At 28.1% G+C, this 18,061-nt stretch overlaps 1 protein-coding gene across 1 annotated transcript in view; it reads right to left on the reverse strand.

Moving 5' to 3' along the window:
- Positions 1-18,061, reverse strand: part of trol (terribly reduced optic lobes) — a 160,193-nt gene that overhangs the window by 87,591 nt on the left and 54,541 nt on the right. Inside the window, 7 exon segments of the mRNA XM_067271538.1 lie at positions 398-505; positions 1,372-1,491; positions 1,572-1,685; positions 2,772-2,894; positions 2,964-3,074; positions 15,066-15,182; positions 15,574-15,687. Coding sequence (XP_067127639.1) covers positions 398-505; positions 1,372-1,491; positions 1,572-1,685; positions 2,772-2,894; positions 2,964-3,074; positions 15,066-15,182; positions 15,574-15,687 — 807 coding nt within the window.

The following is an 18,061-nucleotide window of genomic DNA, read 5'->3' on the forward strand; positions in this document are numbered from 1 at the left end:
AAGGGCAAGCCATAAATTTTCAGAAATCATTTAAATTAGCATCGGCGTGGAAAGCGGTGGATTTGCAAATTTAAAAGAACAAAATGATGCATTCGAATCTATGATGATTTGTTTGTTTAAAAGATAAGCTAGATGATTTGTTTGTTTAAAAGATATTCTAGAATTTTTCCGTTAAGAAAAAGAACTTTTATTTTGAATGAAGTTTTTTTGTGTTCGAACCTAAAGAAGGTCAGTGGAACTGTCCGAAAACGTTAGTTGGTAGCAAAATTAAGCTGCATGTTAAAGATTTTTTGGAGCATTTTGATTTATTGCTTAAGCTGTTTGTTTATATTTGAAAATAAAATATAACAAATTTTTATAAGCATAATTAAATATAATTTTGTTATAGTAGACATACCACATTCCTGTTCATCAGAACCATCAGCACAATCATATTTTCTATCACACTGCAACTTTGTATCAATACATTGTCCATTAGAGCACTGAAACTGGTCATGTCTACAATCTTCACATAAAAAGCAAAAAAAAAAAATTTAAGAAAATTATAATATATATATTTTTTTATTCAAATAAAAACTATTTCTTTTTATAAGGAAAACATTTTTATCATCAATTTAAGCAATAAAACTTAAATAATGTAACACTATTTTTAGAATGGTAAATTCAGTTTAAAAATGATAACACAATTACTTTTATTTAGTAATTGATAAACTAAATTTTTTACCACCTTGACGAACCTTTATGTCCGGTAACAAAAATGTTTAACAAATCGTCCAACAAACGTTTTCGACTTTACTCAAGGTCTGCTTCAGATTAGAGTAAGAATTTGTTCTTACTCTAACCTGAAGCAGACCTTGAGTAAGGTTGAAAACATTCATTGACAAGCTAAATTTTTGTATTTGTCTATAACTAATATTGGAACAGTATTAATAATGTTTAATTCCTCTTTATCAATAACCATAACATTAATAATCCACACTTTACTAAACCAGTTAAAAGTTTTAAATAACCAATATTTTCAGTTAATTGCACAGCCATTACAAAGTCTTAAAATGTAAAATTTAAATTTATTTATTATTTAAATTTTATATTCCAAAATCTGATAATGGCTATTTAACTATTTGAAAATGTCAGTTTAATAACTAACTTGAAACTCAAAAAAATATCAGCATTAATCATGCCAAAAATTATATTGATAAAATAAACCTCCTTCATAAAGTTTTATAATCACATTAATAAAGTCAGTAACTAACTGTATTCACTTTTTAAATCTAAAATAGAAATTGATACTAAAACTTATCATAATTAAATGCTGAATTTTTTACTAATTTTAATTTTAATATATAAATTATATTAAAGCTTAGAACAGACCTGGAATACAATTAGCTTCATCAATACCACCTGGGCAATCCATTTTTCCATCACAACGTTTGCTACTATCTACACATGAACCATCTCGACATACTATATCACCAGAACTACAAACAAAACCTATAATTGTATATAATTAATTGATTTTCTTATATATATGTGTAAAGGATTAAGTATGTAAAATCTGATAAAAATTTTACCTTTGCATTCTGCTTCATCTTCTCCATTTGGACAATCACTTTTACGATCACAACGTTGCCTTACACTAATACATTGACCATTATTGCAGACAAATTCTTGAACATGACAGTTATCTAAAATAAATATCTGTATGTAAATATTTTAATCTTATTTTATTACTTAGATTTGTTTACTCATAATAAAAAGTCAATATGATATTTAGTTATAAATGAAATTTTTATTTAATTATTTGATGAAAATTACTAGATATAACTTGTTTAATTTGATCATTTGAATTATTAGAAGACTTATAAAGGTTGAATTACATTAGAAATGTTCCGAATTATTGTCTCTCTGAATAAGATTTGAACCCGAATTCTTGCATAACGTGTAAGCATATCATTTATACTGTCTAATAATTCCGAAGTGAAAAGTATAATTCAAGTTTATAATATATAATTAAAAACAAATATAACTATCAATATAACTTATGCAATACTATCCGCAAAACATTTTTAATCCGGCGGATAATTTTTAGTGAAATGAACGTTTTCAACTGCTTTTATTTGCCATCCTCAAATCTAACTACAGAACATCAACCAAATTGAACATTCCCATATAGAATGTTTTGTGAATTGATTCAAATTTAACATTTAAAAATAACACACACAGGAGTCTTACTGCCATGCAAAAAAAGGAAATTTACATACGATAGTGTAATTTGAAAATTGCGCCACCTACAATGAATTTCTAATATCACATGCTGTCGAGATTACCGGAAGTGCAGCCATTGGGGTTCCCTAGGTAAACTTTAACCAAAATTATTAATATATATATTTAATAAGTATCATCACTTAAGACAGTTTGACTTAACATTTTAAAGATTTTTAAATTTAAAAAAAATTTGAGTAATAATAGTGACAATCTAAACTGTATAATTTGTTTCTCGAAAGGTTTGTTTATATTTGCATTAGTAAGTCAGAAAATTGGAGATTATAACAGTTTATAGTTTCTATCAATAGGAACAAGATAACTGAAAATTTAAAAATATTTTCATAACCTACAAAAAGGATTGCTGTATTTTCTAATTAAACTTCTTTTTATAAAGTTTAAAGTTGCATTAAATTATAATTTTCAGATGTTTCTAAAAACATCCCTAAATTTCTTTATTATCATAACTTTTATTGTATGTTGGTGTAAAAAAATATAGGCTTACTTACGGCAAATAGTTTCATCAGAACTATCTCTACAGTCAGATCTTCCATCACATTTCTGTGTCTGATTAACACAGGTTCCATCAGGGCATATAAAATCAGTCGAATTACAGACATGTGTAACTTTATCTAAGAACAATTTAATAAAATTCATCATTTAATCATTAAAAAATAGTATTATTGTATATATTTACTTACCACAATCTCTTTCATCTGAACCGTCTAGACAATCAAACACTCCATTACAACGAGCATTCTCTTGAACACAAGTTCCATCACTACAGCGAAATTGATTGTGACCACATGCACCTATATTAATAATTTTAATTATTCAATTATATTGCTTTCTGTTTTAAATCTACAGAATTTTCAAAAGTTTCAATATGTTAAAAAACAAAATGATTTTTAAAACAAGAGGTATAATATAAGATCTATAAGCATAATTTTATTTCAAATAAAACTGCATTCACACTTCCAACAACAACAGTAGATTCTAAATGATAACAGGTCTTCAATCAAATTCATTCATTGTCAAAGTGTTCACTGCCCACTATATTTTGCTGTTAAACCATTCATAATTTAATGGGTGATCACAGAATCAAATAGAGTTACTTTAATTATATAGAAAGATATTTAGCAGTCCAAATGTAATCAAATTTGGTATGACGACATTTCAGGACACGCAGAAGGCATTTTTGTTCTATTACTATGGTACTTTTAGCACTTTGGATGCTAATCTGTATGATTTTTGATTGTGAAGACAAGCTAGTGAGTAATGAATTTTGGTACTAATTTGGCTGATTTGGCAACCTTAAAAGACAGTATCATACTATACAGAAAATCAATTATGATCAATTCATCACCATCAAGTTTTACACTTTTCAAATAAAAACACACTGAGCAGTATCCTCTGTATCACTAATTACTCTATATAGCATGAGTGTCTTATAAAATAAAATGTTTGTTGCTTGCAATGCCAAAAGTACCGTAGAAGTGAATTTTTGTATTAATAATTTATTTTATAAAAATGTCTTCTGCATATCCTGAAATATCACCATACCAGATTTGGTTGCATTTGGGCTGCTAAATATCTCTCTAGACAACATTGAATAGGAGGACTTTAATTACAGTCACTCAGTACAATATACTTTGTTTTGTAGATTTCCTTGCTCTATACAACATGCATTTACAATATGGATTTGAGACAAGTATTAACTTTTTCGAAAAACCAATTATTATAACTAAGGACACTTCGTGACTGTTATATCACAATAGAATTTTGATGGAGTGTTGCATTTTTGTAATTAAAAATGCTTTAAATAGTATTTGTAATATAAATTACCTTTTGCTTCATCTAACCTGAGCACTGACACATGTTTGAATAAGTATGTAAGAGTGTTTTTGCTCTGATAGTGTGAACACAGATTAAATTGATATAAATTTTTAATATTTAAGATTTTTTTATATCTTGTTAACATAAGAATTCCAAACTATAATAAATTTTAAGATCATCATAAATTGATTACTATTAAAAATTTACAATATTTTTATTTATATAAGCATGAAAAATAACTAATTATATGACTTTGTTCAGAAATTTGAATGTGAACATAGAATTATTGAGGACTATTTTTATTTGTATTCTAAATTACACAAACTGGATTTTATATAAAATTTTAATAAGAAAAACTTAAGTCAGACTATGATTGTTTACAAAATAATGTTTCTTCAGATCACACTTTATTCACATTTTTCAACACTTATAATTCCATAATATTTCTTATTGTAATAATTTCAGTGGGTAGGACAAAAAGACAAATGTTAAGGAACCCAAGGAAATAATTAGAGGGAACTGGCTAAGAGTAAAGCTAGATATAGTCACTGACAACTGATTTCTAAGTCCTTGTAGTTCATAATGTTATGGGAAAAAAAACAATACTTTTTAGAGCAAAGTTTATTGCATATTTTACAAGAAAAATTTATCAAAGATTTATCAATTTTAAAATTTGAATATATTTTAAAGTTTTTCAAAAAAAAATAATTTCTATAAATTGGCATTAAATGATCTTTTATATGCCTACAAGCTAAAGTCTATAAAAAAAAATAAAGAAAATGTATAAACATTGGGAATGCTGAATCATTATCAACTAAAAATAACCAAAAACTGGAGCATGGACTTACAATTAAAAAATCCATTTAAAAATTTTTTAATAGAACAAATAAGTTTTTCTTCCATTGTCAACTACTTAAAATGCTTCCATTCACAAGAATGGAAATTTAGTTTACATATTATACAGTAATGTTTGATTATTGCTTAACTGGTATCATTGGTCTGCCAGACTCCTGCAATTCTTTTTCTTCTCAAAACTGCTACAAGATAAGCCCTATTATCTACCTTTAAGTTGATAAGAAGCATACACAGAAAAAGCACAACCATGCCTGCTTCCTACAATGAATAAAAGCAGTTTATTTTTCCCATGCAGTCTCACATACAAGTGATATCAGTTTTAGAATTTCCATTGAATTAGCCTTGTCAACTGCATGCATTTTAATGGTTGAACTTCTTATTTTTGAGTGACTAAATTTTAGGTATGATGTGCATTACAGTTGTTAGTGTATGTCATGAACAGTAACAGCTTTATGAAATACACTTGCTTATAGGATGCAGCAAGAAAATCTGTACAATGTGCTTTGAAAAATAATAAAAATAAAGTTTGAAAGTTTAATTTGTATTTAATTGATTATTAAATAATAATAATAATAATAATAATAATACATGTATATATTTCACGAAAAATGATATGGGATTCGATTATAAAAGAAAATGAACTGCTACATTCTTAATTTTCTTCAACTTTCAAATAATTATATACTATTGACTGCCTAGATGAGCTACCACTTTTAATATACTAAGTCAAGCCATTAAAGAATTTCTAATTTACACATCTTTTGCTTAATAAATTATCCAATTTACCTTGTACTGATTCTCTTGAAATTGCATAAGTATGAATAAACTTTAATTATAGAACAGACATTCATAATAGAACTTTATACTTTAACTAGCAAATGAGCCCGGCGTTGCTTGGCAAATAATTTGGATAATTTGGTAAATATTGTACGTTTGGAAATTAAGTTATTACTATTAAAAACAAAAAATCACATCTAATATAGTACAGTAGAAGCCGTTCTTCAGGTTAAGCCTTAATCCTCTCCCTCTGCACCCCGTGGGGGAATTTCCAAAAATCCCTTCTTTAGTGTGCATTCTCATGGCATACTCTAACCGTGTACCAAATTTCACCTCTTTAGGTTCAGCAGTTTGCTCTGGGTGATGATGAATCAATCAGTCATTCAGTTAGGACATGTAATTTTATATATTTAGATAGAATTTCAACATGTAAATGTTTTAATGAATTACTACCATCATGAACATCTGCAGAAAATTTTCATGGGGAGAGGGCAGTGCTTGGAGACAATTACATCAATAAATTTTTATTTATTTAATTTTTTGAGTTTTTTTCATAAGTAGATTAAAGAATACAGTATTGTATCAAAGTGTCCAATGGTCAAGGATGTAAGGTTACATATCTCAATCACTTTTACAATTATAATTTGTGGAATATTTTACTCAATTCCAGGGGAGAGCATGTGCACCACTTGCCTTCCTCTGCAGACACCCATCACTATCACTATTCATTTTGGTTTACGCATGTTTATACAGTTAGTCCTAATTTTATTAGGATTGCATTCATTGGTTTCAGTGCCCACAAACTGAGCTGAGCAAGATTTATGCTTAAATCTAGATTTTATTTACATTGAATTCAAATTAAAATAAATGTTTAAATATAACAAATGATGACAAGAACAGTGCTAGAGTTGGTATAATTGAGTCTCACCAATCTTTTGATGACTAGTGTATTTGAAAACAAAAATGATATCTGATTTAGTGATTGATTTTAAAAACTTGTTTCCTTTCAAGTTTGCCTTTAGAATGACTTAATACAGTTTTTATTACATACAAACTGCATTAAGCTTTTGAGTTTATGTTACCAACCAACAATGTTTACAAATACACAAATAAATATAGAGGTGTTAAGCTGGAGTTTAGACTCAACTGTCACAATAAATTGTTTGCGGAATGTCAAGCAAAAATTGAATAGTGTGTGTTTGTTTATGCTTATGAACAGACTGAACTGCTGGACACACTTTTTAAATACCCAAATTCCAGCTTAGTCTATGGCAAAGTTTTTCCATGATATTCCTCAATGACATGATCTTAAAAAAGATTCTAAATAGCTTACAACATTTGCCAAACTGGACTTTATATCCATACTAAATTTCATCAAGACTGGTCGAGTGATTTCATACTTTATTTAAATCCAATGACATTTGAGTGTAAAGAAATGAGCTTTGCTTGCTCAGCTCAATTATAACATAATAACTCCTACTTTTTTTTATACCACAATTTACACTCAACATATATCAAAAAGAAAATGATTCTTTTTGATATATGTTGAGTGTAATTTGTACAGGACTTTTAAACTGTATCAAAAATGTTAAATTTTTTATATCTGACTTCTTTAAGTTCAAAGCCCCTTGCAAAAACATCTTTACATGTAATATAACTTTTCAAATGTATTTTAAGGTAAGCTTTCATATTTATTTTAAACTTGTATAATTTATATAATGCATACGTAATAGTATAATACATATGTAATACAACAACTGTCCAAGTACTGTACATATGGTACCGAGATTACAAATATTTATCTTATTGTTTCAAAAATTCTCTTTCTAAAAAGGCATACAGACATCAAGCAGATGATGAAGCCAATTGATAATGTCTAAATATGACAATACAAAACTTATATTTTTCCTTCACTATGATATTCTTAAAGTTTGGTTTATTACAATGAAAAAGTTTTTGTCAAACTTTTATACATAAATTAAGGAAATATTGATTTAAAAACAGCAAATTCTAATCTGAAATTTTCATAGTAAGACATTAAATATTTGATATCGGGTTTTCATTTTATTTTATTTCAAATAATTTATTTAGTAATCAAATAATGTTCTAGCATATCCCAAATCCTTACTTCACAATGGAAATATAAAATTATCTCAGATATCAACCATTTAACTAATGATTTATGTAAATATAATAATTTCTACTCAGACAATGTTCTTGTTAACATTATATTGTTACTGCTATAAATAAGTTAAATAAGCAATCTTTTTTAAATAATGACTAAGTAGTATATGGTACCCATTATGACTGAAATGGACTGTTCTAAAACAATTAGCAGACCAATCTATGTAAATATAAAATTTAATCTAATCATAGCTGTTTTAGCTGTTTTCCAATTAATCTTATGAAAGATGTTTCAAAAATTTATATTCCTATTCTCAAAGTTTAATTTCTGTGATATTTAGGTAAATAGTTAACATACTAGATCAAATTTACAAAAGAAAATATTAGTATTAAACTTCTTTATGACATTAATTTCGTCTATTACACCTTTAGAATGTTAAGAAATATTTTTAAAATAATTCTAACCTATACAATTAAGAAATAAACAAATCACTCCTGCATAAAAGTTAAAAATTTTTAGTTTCCAAAATCATTCAAAAATGCTTTTGGAAACTTATTCTCAGCCTCAGAATCTACAATCATTAAAATTAAAATATATAAAGACAAAATAGATTACATTGATAAAAAATGCTAAAAAAATTCCTCTTTCAATGTTAAATTATTTAATGTCAAAGCAAAAATATCCACAAACTACAAAATTACTTTTTGTCCGCATATAATTTTGATGAAAAAAAAATCGAAAGCAAATCGAACAGAACAAAAGCAATCATAAAGCAAATCGAACAGAACAAAAAATTTAAAAACGGCAGTTTAGAGTATTATTATGTAACAGTTTTGGCTAAAAAATATAATTTAAGATTTTCAATAATTATTTGCATATTAATAACTAAAACTATTACATAATAATGTTCTAAACCATCACTTTAAAATTCTTTTGTTTTGTTTAATTTGCCTAATGATGATAGTTATTTTATAAAAAGTACATGCAAATGAAAATTTTGTAGTTTATGTGCACAGTTTTGTTTTGACTTTAAAACAATCTCCTGATTTTAAATTATTTAAAGCAGTTTTTACTGGCTTTATCATATTGATAGTATGTGCCTCCATGACTTGATATAAATTACATATGGAAATCTAAAGAAAACAAGAGAATTTATCCTAAAAAAATTATATTAAATCTGTTTCCAAATTATAAAAATAATGTCCATTTCTCTATTCAGCTATTCTAAATGTTTTTCCAGTAAAGTTCATTAAGCTCGGTAAAGTTTTTCAAGAATGTAAATATTTGCTATTCAAATAAATGTATTCTTAAAATTCAAAATTATTAAAGTGTGAGCCTTCCAAATAATTAATTTGTGAGGTTACTAAAAAACAATTTCAAAATCATGTCAAGATGAATAAGGGATGGTATTTGGGAGTGGTAGATAACACTGAGGCAAAGCACCTATACAATAAAACCCATTTGGTAAAACTGAAGGTTTTCAATTTTGTATGAAGGACGCGCACTCAGACTATGATCTAAGAATTCAATTCTTTTTCGACAAAGCCTCTCAATGAGTCAGCAGCCCCCAGATGTGTTGTTATCAAGTCCGGAGATGGAATGTGTGATGATTGGTCTGAGGACAGGTGACAATCATTGTGGTTCAGCAAAACATATGCAACAGCATTACACATCAATGACAACAATAGCAGGATACAAGCACAGAAAAAAATGAAAAAATGATTAATTTTATGCTGTGAAATTAAGAAAAGTAAACCAGACTTTGTCCTTAAAATTTGGGGATTTTTTAAAGGATTTTATCTCTGAATTTTGTCTTCTGATCGGTCCCTACTCCTTTTCATCATCTTGTGATTGTTCCTTTCCTGTCTTCAAGTGAAATTAAACCAGATCAAGTCACAAGAAAGATCAATCTTTGGTATTCACCTGACACTGCATCTATTGTCTGGGATGTTGACAAACTTTAAAAATTTGAAAACCTTCTCACTTGTATTTTAGACAATGATGTTTTCTCTCCTGCCATCCAGGAATTTTAATGACTGTAACATGACATTTTTCCCCTCATTAAAAATATCCTGTTCTCCATTTTTCCTAACTTTTATCTGTTCCATCAGCATTAGAGTCAAGGTTCAAATTCTCTGGCCTGACATTGATTAAAATTCTAACACACATGCTTGAGTCTCATTCAGGACTTCCATTATTTACATTCATGTCACTTCTATTTTATATAATGTCTTTTCTACAATAAAATATATTTCTGGCATGTTTAGAGAAGGGTCCAGACCCTGTCTGGGCCTGACAAATTAATGATGCTTAAAATGCTTACTTGTTTAAAATAAACGAAGAATAGTGAAATGAACATTTTATAATATTTACATACACACTTCACATAAATGTTAAGAGCAAATGCTATTTTAAATTTCTAAATTCAATTTATTTTGCTTGTAATATATTTGTTTTAATGATTGTAGCTTCTGAAGATAAAGTTTCTAAACATATTCAAAAATTCTGAGTTCTACATAAAATTAAATCTGTTTTAATCATTGTTCAATGGTCAATGAAAATTTTGTATATTATTAGCTTATAAATGTTTATTTGCCCAACAAATAGTAATTTTTTTTTGTACTATTGGCCTAAAAATATGGCTAACAATGTGCAATTGTTACATGTCTTAACAAAAGTTTAGTGTTAAACATACTGTTTAAACTGCTATTTGCATACAGTAAGTAATTTAAATTGCTGGCATTTGTAAATTCAATTATAGAGAATGAATTACTAGTAATTAATAACAATCATATTTCTTACTCCACTTATTATTATTAAACAGTTATCATCATCATATACAGGGTGATCCATGTTTAATCAATCCACTGGAATAACTCAAAACACACATTCTACAAAAAAAGTAATTACACGAAATTTATTAGACTTTAAGAGCGCCACAAGATTACAATCAGTGAAAATGAAGTCAACTTCAATAAACAATGCAAAAACCTAAGAAACCAGCAAGAAAATTATATACAAAGTGCAAGCATTTTTGCCTGTGATAAATGGGCATCATCAGGCAACAAACTGCTGAAAAGACACAGGATTGCTGAACACATGTGTAGGGGAAGGGGTGTATGGCATAAGAAGAGAGAAAGGGGGTTTATATTTTGTAGAAAGACTTCCAGGCAGTGGGGAAGGAGTCAATGTCACAATAGTTTATGGCTACATTATGACAGGTGGCCTTGTAAATTTCCACTTGTTCTAGAGTTTAAGTACATATGGTTTAGATTCATAATGCAGGAGGTGTGTTTCATGGAAGTCCACCTGAATGCTGGGGTCGGTTGCATAGGTAGCCAAAGCCACATTGTTTAAACCTTTTCTGATAGATGTTTGATGTTCCTTGAGACAGATATGTAATGGATGAGATGTGGTACCTATGTATTGCAGATGACAGTTGTAATGATGGTTAATGGTAAGGATACTGTAGATGCCTGACAGGTGGTTATTGTTGGGATGGTCCATGAAGCACACCTCCTTCATTACGAATCTAAATCACATGTGCTTAAACATCTAGAACAAGTAGAAATTTACAAGGCCACCTGCTATAAATACAGCATAAGCTATTGCAATGTTGACTCCTTCCCCACTGCCTGGAAGTTTTTCTACAAAATATAAACCCCTCTTCCTCTCTTCTTACACCATACACCCCTTCCCCCTACACATGTGTTTGGCAATCCTGTGTCTTCTCAGCAGTTTGTTGCCTGACGATGCCCATTTAACACAGGCAAAAATGCTTGCACTTTGTGTATAATTTTCTTGCTGGTTTGTTAGTTTTTTGCAGTGTTTATTTTTGTCTAATATTAGCCAGTTGTAAAGTAGCAGTTGTTAACTGAGATCAACTTCATTTTCTTAAATGAAAATCCCAATTTTTTATTGCATATTATGATTCCACATAAAAAACTAAACTTTTATCTGAAACATTTTTTCCAAAAGGTGCACTTAGAAGTTATATGAATTTGAAGTTATGTAACTCACCGTTTTCGGAAACAACAATAGGTTACATAATAATGAGGCAAGTACCAGACCAGGACTTTATTTAAAACTAATAATTTCCACAAACCACAGACAATATCAAAATCTTGTACAGCTTTCTCATAATAAAGAAAACGTTTTATCTCCTCCTCAAGCTATAAATAGTGTACAGCCAAACACAATTTCCTCGAACTTATCACTGACGTTTACCACCTTGGTCACCTGAAGCTCTCTCTCCTTTTGGTCCTGGCTGTTCCGCTTTTAATTGTTCATCCAGTGTAGCTCCGCACTGTCTAATTTACATAGGATGATGTTCCAGGATCGGGCAACGATGCAAACTAAGTTAAAAATTTTCGTTTTTTTGTTCTTTTGGTCATTGGTGCTTGGGAGTTTGTCCGTAACAACAAAAAAAGGAACCAAGAAAAAGAAAAGAACAAAATAAAAATAACGCCCCAAAACAAGAATTAATGATCGGACATTGACTCCTTTACAGTTTTATGTAGCAGCCACAGTACACGTGCACAGGTCAGTGTATATTAGTGAAGTTCACTATAAAAAGAATGAAAAAGACTTTAAAAAACTCATTAGAAATTATTACTATTTGGTGAAATCAAGAGCAACATTTCTATCATAAGCTTAATGGCTTTAATGCACTGGCATGAGTTTTTTGTATCAGTTCATTATTTGAACAAGAAAAAGAATGATTCTGTCAAATAATAGTTTCCTAATGATTTTTTAAGCATTTTTTATCTTTTTCACAATGGACTTCACTGATATCCAAAGACAATCATACACACTAGGGCGAGTAACTTCTAATAAGTGCGTCTTTCAGAAAAACATTTAAAATAAAAGTTTGTTTGTTTTTTGAGTAGAATCATAATATGCAATAAAAATAGGATTCCCATTTAAGAAAATGAAAAAAATTCTCCATTTTCATTAATTGTAGCACCGTCTATGACAAAATTGATAGCACCATATTGTGACTATCATTAAAGTCTAACAATTTTGGCATAAAAGATTTTTCTTTAGGATGTATATTTTTGAGTTATTCCAATGAATGAATTAATTGTTACACTTTATATGAGTCCCAAAGATATTAAACAGATTCCACCATATTTTTGATTATTGTTTTTTATCTACTGGAACTGATCAGAGCGCTATTGTTTGGGAAAAAATATAGTTTTAATAAAGAAATCCAAACCAAAACTCCAGCAAAAAGTCATAAATTTAATAAATAAGCATTTTTAGTAGCTTTAAGCCATCATCTTCAGGTTATAAATAAAGTTTAAAAAAGAACATAAAATTCAAATGTCAAATTTTAAATCATCTGAAAAATGTAGCCATCAATTACAGGGAAAGCAACACCCTTCCTCAAGTATGGAAGTTCCTGTTTGAAGTGCTGTAATCTTTTCCTCCAATAAACATTGCTATATCAACATCCAATCAGACAACATTTCCTTGTTTTAAAGAATTGACCTTTCCAAACTTTCTTTGTAAACCGAAGATGACTGCTTAAAGCTATGAAAACTGTTTGTTTGTTCATTAAATTTATAACTTTTTCTGGAATTTTGATTTTAGTTTGTATTTCTTTAATAATATCAAGTTTTTATGGTGTTTATCATCTATAATTTTAAGATAACCATAGTTTGGGAATTACAGCAAAAGATAATCATATGAAAATAATCAGAGTATATGCATATAACATTGTATTGATTATAATGCTTTGTATTAATTAATATTCTGACCACTTATTTATCTACAATGAGTATTTGTTATACAATTAAATACATGATCAATCAATCAAACAAATGTAAATATTGTAATAGTTCAAATTTAAAAAGAAAAAAGCAATTATATCAATTTCATCATGTGTGCATATTCTAGAAATTGATAATGAAATTTTAAAAGTTAAGATCTAAAGAAATTAAAATTAAAAAATACTTCATATATCATATTTCTATTAAAAACTGATCAAAATTTAATTACAGTAGAGCATTGATTATCTGAAAATCAATTACCCAAAAAATTGATCAACTGAGATGAACTTCAGAGCCTACTAATTTCAGAAATGATCAAGTTTTTAAATAATAAAGTGTGTCGATGATTTTCTTTAGGCACACTATTGAGTTATCTTGTTATTATTTGTTTTACTATTGTATATTTTATATTATGAATTCAAAATTTCATCAATATGTTGTGAAATTTTTTCATTCCATTTAACAGATAATTTTTTCATTATTTCTAATCACTGATATACATTAAATTTTTATGCTTTCACCATTTTTACTAATGTATTAGAATTAAAATTAATATTTTTATTTTATATAAGGTATTTATCTCTTCATTCTTTTCCTACCAAGTGTGATCAGTTATCTGAAAAAATTATATACCTGTATACAAAAGTGTCCTACCATGATTATTGGGCTGCAATTTGAAAAAATTGTAGACCTATAAATTTCCACTGTAATTCATCTACCTATCCATCTTTCCTTAATCTCAAAAATAGAGTTACATAGGTGAAATTCAAGACTAGATGTGAAAAGCTTAGGGCAGGAGGCCCCGAGTTTAACTATATACGAATTTCTGATGCAAAACCAGAAGTTGTGTTATTTCAATTCAAAACTTTTCTCTTGAAAGCAGTTAATAGATGACTGGCACGATTCTATTGTTAAAGGAAAAGTATGATGTACATGAGCAAGCCACTACTAGTTTGAGGTGGAGAGCATATATTTTAAATTAAATTAAAAATATGACTAAAAATTGCAACCCAGCATTGTGATGATGTCACAATAAATTATTGCTTGTTTCAAATAATTAACACTCTACTGTATTGTATTATATACATTTTCTATAAAATCTTCTATATTAATATTTTAATTAACAGTATGATTATTAGTAAGAACTATATTTAAAAAAATATGGTTCTAATGAGAAAAGTGTATTGTAAAAAAAATACATATTTAAAAAAGATTATGAAATGTTTTACATAAAAAAAACTAATTGTTCCATACAGAACTGATAAACCAAAATCTTTTTTAAATAAAATTCAAACAAATAAATTAATATAATTCAAATAATTTTAGAACAAAAATTTTAAAAAAAGTTATTAACTTTGAAAGAATGAAATCATTTTTGAAATTAAGACCAATATGTTGGTTGATTCATTGAGGAAATGGGATAGCTAGCAACATACCACAGCCAGCTTCATCGTCTCCTTGAAGACAATCTGTATACCCATCACATCGTTGAGCAATATTCAAACAAGTGCCATCAGAACAGCGGAATTGTTCAATGTAACATGTGGTAGGGCCTACAGAAGAGTTGCACACAGTTGGCAGAGATGAAGTAGTGTGTTTTCAAAGGCAAGAAGAAAGGAAACTTGATGAACTGCTTAAAAACTGGATACAGAAATCTGTAGTAAAAGCTATATAAGCAGTTATTTTAAAGCAGAATGCTTAAAAGAATAGTTTAACTTTACAATGCGATTTTTCCAGATTCTTAAAAAGGAAAAAGTTTCTAAATTTTACTTTTTAATGCACTGGCAAATAAAGAAATACAGAGCTTAGATATTAAATAATGCAAAATAAATAAATTGCAGTAATTTGATTTCTAGCTTATATTTTTGCTTATAGCTAAAAAACAATTTGTTAGAAAATAAATTTAAATGCTAATGCAGTTTAATTTAAAGTTGTCAAACTTACGACAATCTCTCTCATCTGAACCATCTGGGCAATCATATTGTCGATTGCAATGATCCACTGCTGCAATACAAGTACCATCATCACAGCGAAATTCATTGGCTTGGCAAGGTCCAGCTAAAAATAATAATAAATAATTAATTAAAGAAATATTTTGAATCATTCAATATCAAAAATTATAATATAAATAATTAATCAATAATATTATTTAATGTAATTATTAATTTTATTTACCAGCTACTCCTAGAGGACTTTTTATACCATATATCTCGGCGGATAAGACGATAATTGAATTATAAAAAATGGCCCCCAAAACCGAGGTCGTCTTATACGACAGATACAAAAAAAATTAGATTGAAATTTATATAAATTAAAACCATTATAAAAAGACAGACAAACCGTAATTATTTACTAGAAGAGAGTAGGGTATGTGCACAAAATAGAATAGTCCATAGAATGTTTTTGTGAATAGTCAGTCATTACCCGAATGACCGAATCAGTGCAAATGTTTGCAACAATCGCAAGGCAGTGCTGCCAGATGCAAGAAAATAAAATTTGTTTATTCGAAAAATTACAAATAGGACATAATTCCGTACACACTATACAGTGTTGTTATCCAGATGATGATCACTGATCTAAACTAAATTCATAGGCTGTTGATAGCTTGGGGGTCGTCTTATAGGACAGATATATGCTAAAACTATAAAACTTTGACGAAAATTTATACCTCGTCTTATCCGCCGAGATATACGGTAACTATTTTACATTTTTCAGTGAATAGTAGCCTACAAAGAAAGGTTGACTTCACCGATGGAATTGTTATTACCTCAAACAGCATGTGAAAGGACAAAAAATGGACTAAGACTCATCTTTGTATGTATAGTCATAAAGAAATATATATTTTTCTGTAAATTTCATATTTGTCCTGGCAATTTTTATTTTCAATATCAAATTCAAAACATATTATAACAGACATTACTAAATTTTGATATCCAATATCAAAAAATAACATATAATGCATCACATAAATTGGTTCTGAATTCTCAAACCTTTACAAGCAAAAAAACTTATTATTTAATCTAACATTTTCGACTTTAATATTTAAACTTGAAAAACTGATTAATTTTAAAAATATAATTTTCAATGACACATTTCCAATTTTAATTATAAAATTAATATACAAAGATCATCTAAGTATTCCCTTTGAGTTTGATAATTCTTATATATGTTATAGAGCATCAAAAACTAATAAACACATGGTCTTTTTTTTTATCAGTAGAAAAGTATTTTTAAGAAGTAAAATCAGTCCTTAAACTTGGCATGAACTTGGTCATAAACTGATTTTACTGTTTCATCTATAAATATTTTTCTGATTTGAATAAAACAAATGTGAAAGTACAGTCAAACCTGTTTTTATGCGGGGGATAGGGACCGCATTAAAAAAGACGCATTAAAAAAAATCGCACGAAACTTCACGAATGGCTGTAAAAAATAGTTTTCGCAACACAATTAAAAAATATTTTTTTAATGCGGTCAACAGGGACCGCATAAAAAAGTCTCACATAGAAAATAACTCAAAACCGTACGAAATAGAATTTATTGACAACAGATGTCAGCACTTGACTGCATCGTCTGGTCTATCGTCTGTTTTACATATTTTTGTCTAGGTGGTGTTTTGTTGACTTAAAAAGTAAATTATTTCATTTTTTCGCATATTCATGCAATAATATTACTATAATAAGTGCATTTATGCTATAATAAGTTTATTTAGCTATAATAAGTCAACGTGAGACATGACGAATCGCACGAAACTAGTCGCCAACTATACCGCACAAATAAAAAATCGCACAAAAAAAACCACATAAATTAAAAATTCGCATTAAAAAAATCGCACAAATAAAAATCGCACATAAAAAGAGCGCATAAAAACAGGTTTGACTGTACTTTAAACTATTAAAGTATTTTCATATTAAACTATGTCAAAAAGTATTAAAAAAACACAATGAAAACTTATAAAATTATAATGATATAATTATGAGTACTTTTGATAATATTTGCATTAGCTTCAGGCAATTAGAACAAAAATGGAATAAGAACATTAAGGTCAGTTTATAGACAACTTCATTAGATCCGGTTTCACTGAGGTGCACTAAAGAATGTCAAACAATGTTCCATTACAATTCAATAATTCATAGTGTATTTAACAATTAGGAATGCATTATACTCCAACTGGATACATTTCTTATATGTGAAAAATATATTTCTTATTCCATAATGTAGATATATTCAAAATTAGCTGCTATTTAACTTTCATTAAATTAAGAATATCATCATCAACAATATCTGACAATCTCAATATAATGATATTATTTGAGTTACTTAATTCTTATCAAGGAAACAAATTGCAAGCAATTTGAAAATTTTGTAGACCTATAAATTCCCACTGTTGTCTGTCATCCGTCCATCCATATTTCCTTAATCTTGAGAACAA

The sequence above is a fragment of the Centruroides vittatus genome, unplaced genomic scaffold (genome assembly GCF_030686945.1).
Source record: "Centruroides vittatus isolate TY-2023 unplaced genomic scaffold, ASM3068694v2 contig_4, whole genome shotgun sequence".
Lineage (NCBI taxonomy): Eukaryota > Metazoa > Arthropoda > Arachnida > Scorpiones > Buthidae > Centruroides > Centruroides vittatus.